The sequence below is a fragment of the Mya arenaria genome, chromosome 9, assembly GCF_026914265.1.
Source record: "Mya arenaria isolate MELC-2E11 chromosome 9, ASM2691426v1".
NCBI lineage: Eukaryota > Metazoa > Mollusca > Bivalvia > Myida > Myidae > Mya > Mya arenaria.
Window position 1 is genome coordinate 33,663,195 of NC_069130.1, and position 11,078 is coordinate 33,674,272.

Sequence of the window (11,078 nt, forward strand, 5' to 3'; positions counted from 1 at the left end):
TTTAAAAACTGACTAATTATGAAAGTTGTTCAGCCGAATGCCAATCCTCTTGGCAGAGATGAGCTGTGGTTTGACCTAAATTGTTAAGTGTTTGCAAAGGTAACACGCCATTCCTCTTGACAGAGATGTCCTTTGGGTTAAGATCTATATTTTTTGCAAGCAGATAACACCTGAGACCTTTTAAAAAACTGCACGATTATGCTATCAACTCATGCTTGCTGCATGCATTCGTTCAAGACAAAATTTCATGAAGCGCCCTCTGCTTGAAGATATAAAAGCGCAAATTTCGTTCGACCGTTTGTCAGTGTTTCTTCGAACCTCACACTAACGTAAGTGTCAATGTTTTGTTGTTCAATTTAAACAGTTATTTACTTGTCTGAGTACTGCTTTGCAATCGTTTACTTAAAACAGTTTATGTTTAATATTTATAAGTTTGCAACATTTCTTATAGCTTAATAGTTTTAACTTGATATTTAATATCTTACTTATAGGTATGATACAATGGTATATTAATTTCGTCTTCAATTTCGATCAAGCAGACAGCATCATAAAATCAAATCATATTAAACTTATTTCAGGTGAAAACATTTACAATGTTTTTTTTATTCCTTCTATACCAACATCTTCCTATTTCTCGGTCAAGACATTTGGTTAAAAAAACAGCAGAATTTACAGCTAATTTGCAAATAATTGCAAATTAAACCGCTGACAAGCGTCTATACAAACATACCAGTTTAAATGGTTTGCAAATGTTTAAACAACTGATGAACAATGGAAACAAAAGGACAAGTTATTCAAGCACAATAACGTTGTGCTAGTTATGAAAGTTGTAAAGGAAACTTTCCATAACGTCGTCATAACGTTGTGACAACCACAGCCTTTTGGCAAGATTGCCATAATGATGTGAACAACGTATAAACATCGTTGAAAAGCATGATTTTTTCGACGTATTATAGGCGTTGTTCACACAATGTTTACATATCCATATATACAAACAATTATTTTTTTGCACTGACAACACGTTCTGGTGCTATAATTGACGAGTATTTACCTTATTTGAAGTAATAACACATTCAACTATAATAACATATAATTAGAAATTAAAACAACACAACCATGGTTCAACATTTCCACAACTTTATATTAACGTTATGCATTTGATAGGATGAAGCATAAAATTAGTCCAGATATGTAATGGTTGGTCAACTGATGTGCAAAGTATGACAATGAATGTATGGTCTGTCTGTGTTGTGTGTACGCTGTGTGTATCTTGTCAAATGTTTGGTTAACATTAGTCTTGTAATCCTTAACACGGATTTTGTTCAATTGTTGTCAACTTGGCTCGTACCCGGAGTTTTTAGTTGTGGAATACGTCATTGGAAACAAAAAATTTCGTAAACAAAAATATATTTTCAGTCTTATTTTCGGATAAAAAGCCCACAGTGGTTTTTGATTTTCCATTGCCATTGCTATGGTGACGAATCATAAATACACCATACACACGTGCATTTAAAATAATTATTGGACTATTTCGAAATTCCAATAAAAACAGCAACATGAAACATATAACAGAAGTCCCGAACAAGACTTAAACACCTATATATTCCTGCTTTGCCGTTAACGTTTGCAATGCGATAATTACTCGATAACTGTCTATTATTATCTGTACAGTCTGTATGGCGTGTTCGTTTTGTTTTTGCTCATTTGATATGTTATGTCTGTGAACTGTTTTAAAAAATACCCCCCCCCCCAAGAGGTTGAGAGCTAAAGGCGTGTTTCTGAATTTGTCAAAGTAATCGAACATAGTTGATTTAACTTGATGATTGTAAGAGCTGCGTTCATACAGCATGTTTTATTTTGTACGCCCTGTGCCTGTTGCTAAGTGTCGATTAGGCCAATTAGTGGGAGCATCAGTCAGGAATTACACAAATAAATGTTTCCACATCTCTGATGATACTGTAACCTATGCGCATGCATCGTGCCTGTAAACAAGGTCGTCGTACAAATGACTACTGGGCTTGGCCCTATAGTTCCTAGCGTATAAACTGCATCAAGATCTATTAAAGGTAACAAGTAAAACACCTACAAACGTATAATGTATGCTTAAGCAGTGTAAATAAAGACATTCCTGGTACATATTGGGACAATTGTGAAGTTTTCCCCTCATATTCAATAGTTTATTTCCACAGTATATTCGTGTTTCAAGGCAGCACACCTATATTTCATTGACTAAGCTTTGTTTATGCGTTGGTGGCCTGTTTGTGATTGTTGTGTGTTTGTGTCCCTCGTTCAGTGTCACATGGGCCCTTAACTTTTGCCTCTAAACAGGGTTATAAAAATAAACATGTGTCTTCTGGGGTTATATCTGTAGTCTTCATTCACGTATGACGACAGGACATAACATTGCTTGTAAAAAATCATATCATATTCTTAAGTATGTGTAAGGTGTACTTCAATTATTTAATTGTAAAGTTGTTTTAGGATAATGTTTGCCATAAACATTTACAAATGTACCTAAAAATGCCGAAAAGTTTGCCGAAAATGTTTGTTAACAAAAGCTTAATTGAATTAGTTTTAGCCTGTGCTTAACTGGATACGTTTGAGTTGGTCATATTCAAATAAATGTAATGTTCAATTTAAACAGCATAGAAATCAAATTGTCGTCAATATGAAATATTATTATAGTATTTTATTTCAGGTCACCATGAAGATTGTGTTGCTTTTGCTGGTGCTCCTGCCCATTGCGTTCTCTGTCGAAGTCGAAAAGAGATTCTTTCGTAATAATTATGAATACGAAATAGCTAAATGAAGTGCGCGCTAAATCATACGCAACATTTTGAAAAAGGAAATGGTTTTCTCATCGAATTTCGATTAGTCCAAGTATTTCTATATCAGTTATGACGGAAGTTTAAAAAGTCTGACAACCTTCCTCTTTGAAATTATGAAGCTTGTATATATATATATATATATATATAGTATAATGAGCCTATGTATGGCTACATTTCGAGGACTAGGCGCAAGGCGGTCGTAACTCCATATACAAATAGAAAGAGCTATATTTGTCTTGCGCTGAGCATTGTACTATCATTATGTTTCCAAATGATAATTCTTACATAGCAGTATAACAACTACAACCTAAATTGAAACCTGACAAATGTAGCTCTCGCGGTATGTTGAGTTCTTGATTATGTGTTGATTCATTTTCTGTAGTTAGCACTCAACGATAATGCATATAGATAATAATCTTTAAATATACAGTTCCCGACGCACTAAAGACAGTTTGTGCCGTATTGGGAGCTGATGCAACGGAAGCCCAGTGTGAATCTCTGTGCCATGCCAACCTACCAGCGTATCTAACCGCCTTCTGTGGCGCAGCGTGCCAATTGTAAGATAGTGGTTAACGTTTTATCACGTGTAATGAGTATTTATGTCATTGTTTATTTTATAATATTTAGTTGCTTATTTCAGCCGTACTTCCTGCGTACTATGATATACAGCCGGGATTTATCAGTTTTCAATTTAGAAATGATTTAAAACCTATAACTGGAAAATTGACAAAAATGTCGTCTTTTTTGGACCTGACCCAACTTGCACATACAGTACATTTTAAGACACCAAAATATCTGATGCATGACCCCAGATAGGCCTTCATTCATTTGGAAAGAAAACAATTAATTAATTAATTGTAATATTGTATTAATATTCCAAAAGGATGAATAAATGTCGAAAAGAATGGTTCTTATGAAGAATACCGAGTTTAATTTGATAGAAATGAGCCTAAAACACAGTATCTCTACCGTACAGACTATAGCAGACCACAGTAAATATTTTAGCATTCACCAATCATTTAATATTTTTGCGTATTCTGCTATTACATACACGGTTACAATCTTGTTATCAGTAATTAATATTGTGCATAAGTACATTACTTTAGTAAGTAGTTAAAGGTAAATCAGTCAAAATTTATTTTTGTTTAACATGTGTATGTATTGATTTTGAATAAGAGTGTCACTTTAACATTTTTATAGCCACATTTCCCTCTTAGGTTCGATTTTAACCATTTTCACTTTAACATATGATTTGTAATACCAAAAAAAAAGCATTATAAAAAAAGCAGTCATGCATAGATACCGTATTCAGAAAAGCGTTCTGCGAGTATTCTCCGTTTAAATTTTTTTAAAGAAATAATGCATCCGGTGTAGAAATGAGCTGTTTATATTTTTCAACCAATTTTGGTATCATTTCAAAGAATGTTGCCTACTAATTTCTAATAATGAAGTAATTGTCCGAAAATACACTACATAAGTTATGGCAGTTTTTTGTTATTTTAACTGAAATCGGTCATGATATGACTTGGTGAGAATTATTGCTTAGATATAAATGTTAATAAGCAAAGCAAAATTAGATCCAATTCGGCTATACACAACCTTAAATTTGCTCTCCTTTGTTCTTTTTCAGGATTCAAAGTGGAGCCCACTCTTGCGACTAAATACAGACACTGCATTTACTGAAACTGCAAAGTAATAAAACAATCATATGAATTATTGCGCCTTATTTTGTATTTGTGAACCCTGTTGGCTGTTCCGAATATATCCCTATTTCACTCCTAAATCGCAGAAATATCATTATACCACCATATCAAATTAAAAAGATATACGGAAGGGGACAACGGCAGTGCGTCCGTCCGTCTGTACGTACCAGTTTTTGCTCAGAATACTTCTGAAGACATACATGATATGGGTTTTGATTGGTTATAGTAGCGCAAGTAATATTCTCAATCACATTGATATGGGAACATTAGAGCACCCAAGCGCTTTATATTGTCATACATTTAATACTGGTTTTTGACGCTTCAAGGAGGAACCTCTTGTGAATCAGCTACCTCCATAGCATTCGAAGGAATTATGTGTGATCGATTTGATAAGCGCCACCCATACCTTCCCGCTTACCGTTGCATTGTGCAATGCTTTTATTATGGTCGTGTAATGGTTGTGTAAATTTTACAGGATATACCAAATTTTTCCTTCGGAACAAATGCATAAGACAAAAATATGCGAACGATCATTTATATCAGTATAAGCATTTTTTAAACAAAGCATAGGACTAACATAATTCTTCTCAACTATTTAATGAGAAAAGTATTTTTGAAATATGTAAAGTCTAGCTTTATGCACCATATGCTTGCTAATGTCATACGAGTTCGCGGTTGTAATGGTGATCCTGTGTACGCCCACTTCAACATATATGAACTTGTATTGAAGTCAAATAGAATGGTAGAGTGTGTTTTTATTTATCTTAAGCATAATTGTAGCCCACTATGTAGTTCAGAGTTATGCTTCTTTAGTTATGTGGTCATTGTAAAGGCGAAAATATTTTGAGGCTTCAATGAGGTAGACCACTTTAGTTCCACAATAATGCAAATTTTTGAGGTCGTAACTCAGAGACTATGCTTACGTCGGGCCAATGCCATTTCTTGGTTGGTTCTGTGTTGAAATTGGCTGAGTAACATTGGGCCAACGTTGGCCTGATGGTGACACAAATGTGGTCTGGCATATGACATTGGTAGGCATTGCAACGACGGACCATCGTTGGTGTTATGCTGGCAAATTTGTAATAAAACAATTGGCCCAATAGTCATTTTTACAGCTCTGTTAATATATATATGTTTTGAATGGATGTGTGTGGATTAACCATAGGTTGATGATGGGAGTGCATTTATGGGTCCCGCATGTGTTCTAAGATCTTAGCACCACATTCAGCCTTCAATCATAAAGAAACAATAACTTTAGCCAAAATTCCTTTTTCTTGATTCAATATAACACATAAATCATCACTGTGTGATTTGACTTAATTCAAATACAACCCAATCAAATAAATAATAAATATTTAAATTGAAAATGTTAAAAAAGCCCTTTAATTATTGATATTATCAAATGTTTTATCCTGTCACTTGCATACAAATAGGTCCAATAATATGGTGTCGTGTAAATATTAGTTTATTAGGATAGTAGTCCACTTGATGTTTATTTAAAGTCAGTTGGCCATGTGACTGTAAAGGCAGACTTTTTTTCTATTCTGAAATCTCAGAGGAAAAGCACAAATAATGTTTCAGTATCTTATCAATAGTGCGCCAACAACCGACCTCAACAATCACTCGCCCATAAAGTCCCATCACTCACGCATAGTAATGGAACTGGCAAAAAAGACCAGATAATCTACATGTTCACTTACCCACCCGCAAATGCTGAAAAGTACAACATTCAACGCTAGTTTATTCCATTTCTGTGGTGAATGACAAAATCTCACTTACAATAAATGAATTATCTCTTTGCCGGTGCAGTTCTGAATATCTAACACTAGCAATGAATGGAATTCATTCAACATGTGGCGATTGTTTGTAAACACTCGTGATCTTGAACCATGACCTGTGTACTGCAGTCTGTGACTTGCAGAATAATTGTTACATCATCAGATAATGTTTGGTGACTGATCTACTTTTAAAAGCTTTTTATGTTTTGAATTGATATTTACATATTAAAATACTATTACTTTGAACATAAGCGGATTGAAAAAAATGAACAGTTTTGAGAACTATTTTAGGGGCAATATAAATATGAATACCGAGTATGCCGACGTCAACAGGGAAAAACCTGTTGTCCCTCTTATTTTTAAAGATACTTCATAATTTTAAGGTTATTTATAGTGTTTGAATAACAGGATAACATGATAAATAGAATACTAGGTAAGTGCCGTGGATGGAGAAAGTTTATCTGGCTCGGCGACGTAATTTAATTCCTCGGCCTTGCTAGATTAACTTCCTCCATCAACGGCACTAACCTAGTATTCTCTATTTGAATATAAAATCACGATATCTGGGGTCCGTTTCAGTAATAATCGATTTTAGTCGTATATTGAAATTATCTAAGTTCCATTGTTTGTTATTTTGCTTATTTTATGTGCGAATTTAGCTTAAGCCAATTTTGAAAATGGACACATATTTTAATAAAAAATAACTTGTTGACGTTTGTGACGTTTTTACAAATTTATTATTGAATTGCCAAGGAAATCCTTTACTGAAACCAACCTCGGGTGACTCATGATCTACACAATGGCCCCAGTGTCGATGTCGATGGACCTCGGGTGACTCTTGATCTACACAATGGCACCAGTGTCGATGTCGATGGACCTCGGGTGACTCATGATCTACACAATGGCACCAGTGTCGATGTCGATGGACCTCGGGTGACTCATGATCTACACAATGGCACCAGTGTCGATGTCGATGGACCTCGGGTGACTCATGATCTACACAATGGCACCAGTGTCGATGTCGATGGACCTCGGGTGACTCATGATCTACACAATGGCACCAGTATCGATGTCGATGGACCTCGGGTGACTCATGATCTACACAATGGCACCAGTATCGATGTCGATGGACCTCGGGTGACTCATGATCTACACAATGGCACCAGTATCGATGTCGATGGACCTCGGGTGACTCATGATCTACACAATGGCCCCAGTATCGATGTCGATGGACCTCGGGTGACTCATGATCTACACAATGGCACCAGTGTCGATATCGATGGACCTCGGGTGACTCATGATCTACACAATGACATCAGTTTCGATGTCGATGGACCTCGGTCGACTCTTGATCTACACAATGGCACCAGTTTCGATGTCGATGGACCTCGGGTGACTCATGATCTACACAATGGCACCAGTTTCGATGTCGATGGACCTCGGGTGACTCATGATCTACACAATGGCACCAGTTTCGATGTCGATGGACCTCGGGTGACTCATGATCTACACAATGGCACCAGTATCAATGTCGATGGACCTCGGGTGACTCTTGATCTACACAATGGCACCAGTGTCGATGTCGATGGACCTCGGGTGACTCATGATCTACACAATGGCACCAGTGTCGATATCGATGGACCTCGGGTGACTCATGATCTACACAATGGCATCAGTTTCGATGTCGATGGACCTCGGTCGACTCTTGATCTACACAATGGCACCAGTTTCGATGTCGATGGACCTCGGGTGACTCTTGATCTATACAATGGCACCAGTTTCGATGTCGATGGACCTCGGGTGACTCATGATCCACACAATTGCACCAGTTTCGATGTCGATGGACCTCGGGTGACTCTTGATCTACACAATGGCACCAGTATCGATGTCGATGGATCTCGGGTGACTCATAAAATACACAATGGCACCAGTGTCGATGTCGATGGACCTCGGGTGACTCATGATCTACACAATGGCACCAATGTCGATGTCGATGGACCTCGGGTGACTCATGATCTACACAATGGCACCAGTGTCGATGTCGATGGATATCGGGTGACTCATGATCTACATAATGGCACTAGTATCGATGTCGATGGATCTCGGGTGACTCATGATCTACACAATGGCACCAGTGTCGATGTCGATGGACCTCGGGTGACTCATGATCTACACAATGGCACCAGTATCGATGTCGATGGAAATCGAGTGACTCATGATCTACACAATGGCACCAGTATCGATCTCGATGGACCTCGGGTGACTCTTGATCTACACAATGGCACCAGTGTCGATGTCGATGGAAATGAGACGAATATTGACATTTGGTATATTGGCTAAATGGCTCTGAGTTAGTCATCATTACAATAAACATATACCGGTTAGGATTTATATTGAACGCAATTCGGTTGGTGGCTTTGGAAAATAACTAAATACTAACTATGCCAGTTCAAGAAGAAAGTGAACCTGTTCAACAACACTGGTGACGTAAAAATGACGCTGCCACTATAAGAGTTATCACTGTGTGGTCATACAACGCGGTCTGTGACGTGACTGGATACTGTATGAAGCGAGTTGCTTTTGACTTTAGGCGTTTTCTAAATTGGACGTCACTAACCACGTGGTGTGACTTCACTATATCATTCTCAGGAATTATTTCGTGAAGATAGCTGTACAATTAAAGATAAAGTACACAGAAAACGTACGTTTACAAAAGTTCTTTCAAACTCAATATAACTCAATTAAATGAGAACATGTACACGAACTGCATACCCCAAAGAATGTTGTCCGTGTATTTTTCCCTAAAGTACACATGTACACTAAACCGTGAGAAAAAATGCGAATGCGAAAAACATGACATCATATTAGGTATAAAGTAAAGATATGTAAAAAGACTTTCAATTATAAACGTGGTCGTTCGAGAGTGAAATATTTCTGTACTTCACCATAACAAGATCGCTTAATTGTTCTTCACCTTTTCAATTGCTAAGTCTATTGTTGAGTTATCAACGACTTCATAGGCAAATAATTTAGGATTTGACACACTTGTCTTGCTTGATTATGTCCATTTCACATTGGTATTGATAAGCCATACCCTTTGACCGATCGCCATGTATAAATATTATATTCAACTTATCAATGATCAAGGGTCAGTTTTGACTTATATCAGTATGAACTGTTTCAAACGAAACAAAACTTGTTCTGTAATCACATGTTCATAACTGAATTCGCTAACAAGCTGTAAACTTCATTTATTTACAAGTATATGTTATTTCTGTTTGTTAAAGTATTGCATTTAAGTTAAGGCATTATCATCAAATCCATATTCAGAAAAACTGAAAATACATATCATGTTCTCAAAAAGTATTGAAATAGTAAGAAATACTTGCTGATGAAAAAAGAGGCCATGTTTTTCTAGATACCCTCAAGACACTTGATTGTATGTGTATATTTCCACACATAAAAATCGCTTTCCGTTGTCCCTGCATTCCTGCATTGGACAAATTCTTGTAAATGCTCGTATAAACATGGGTTAAAAAATAACATTTGACTAGACAAAAAGATGCATTTGAACCACTGCGTCCCGGAATATGACCTATGGGCAATACTTACTTAGCTTTCCTGTCGACTGGAAAATCTAATTGCAAAGTAAATATCCATAAAGTATATATTGACATTAGCATTTTGCGAGTTTTAAAACGACTGACGATTACATAACCTTTAAATCGACACATAGTGTTAAATGTCAAGACTTATCATACAAAAAAGTTTAACAACAAAGTTAGATGAGAGTGTTGTAATACTATTAGGCTAACTAAACCTTATGCGGTTACAAAATTCATTCATATAATACAGTCCGGTGTTTGGGTTTTTCAGACCGTTTAATGCAGTAATCCTTTCATTCAATGACAAAGCCATGGTATGCATGTGTGGTTTGCTGTGCTCTTTGCACGTCTTTATTTGTACGGTCTGTGGCCGTAGTTCAGTGACTTTAGGGCTTTATCATTTAGTCTTTAAACTCTAACAGAGTTTATAATTGCATTGTTTACTTCCGGGCTTGTCCTTGTAGTTTTCATTGTATTATTTACAAATAGTACACTGTGATTTGGATTTCTAAGAAACGTTTTTGTGTGTCCTTTGGGAGGGAAAAGCGTTCGTTGACCTAAGTGATACAGATGGTTCAATGAACTATAAGGACAAGGTAATCTGTAAAATTAAACATTTAATGTTTGGAAAATAAACATTGTAAAAGTATAAAACAAAATAATTATTTGACACAAACAAGACAGAATAATGGGTCCGTACATTTCCCACCGTTTAGATTATGTATTCATTCGTTATTTTGTCAAGCTCAGGTTTTTTTCCGTAAGACATTTTGCCGGAAAGGTACAGTTATTAGTAATTTATTTTGATGCCTTCATAGCTTCGAGCTATTTGATAGTCTGCCGACTAGAAGGTAAAATCTACAACTCTGATAGCCTTATGTTGGCTCACAAACAAAACCCTGAATATAATCGTGTATAAACAAACTATGATAGCATGGACATCCTCGTGCATAATCAATCTGTCGAAGCCTAACATGAACATCATCGAGTATGAACAAACTATGACAGCCTAACCTGAACATCATCCTGTATAAACAAACCATTGTAGCCTAACCTGGACATCTTCGTGCATAAACAATCTGTCGTAGCCTTACCTTAACATCATCGTGTATAAACACACTATGGTAGTCTTACCTGGACACACTCGTGTATAAACAAACTATG

At 36.5% G+C, this 11,078-nt stretch overlaps 1 protein-coding gene and 1 long non-coding RNA gene across 2 annotated transcripts; both read left to right on the forward strand.

Annotated features, from left to right (window-relative positions):
* Nucleotides 1-232: 232 nt before the first annotated feature.
* LOC128203185 (uncharacterized) lies at nt 233-4,544 on the forward strand. The gene is made up of 4 exons (XR_008255887.1): nt 233-329; nt 2,699-2,777; nt 3,259-3,385; nt 4,459-4,544. It is a non-coding gene; the product is annotated as an uncharacterized LOC128203185 (long non-coding RNA).
* Nucleotides 4,545-6,613: 2,069 nt separating this feature from the next.
* On the forward strand, nt 6,614-8,649 carry LOC128245948 (neuroblast differentiation-associated protein AHNAK-like). The gene is made up of 2 exons (XM_052964166.1): nt 6,614-6,624; nt 7,119-8,649. The coding sequence occupies exons 1-2, from the start codon at nt 6,614-6,616 to the stop codon at nt 8,647-8,649; spliced, it is 1,542 nt and encodes a 513-aa protein (XP_052820126.1).
* The last annotated feature ends 2,429 nt before the right edge of the window (nt 8,650-11,078 follow it).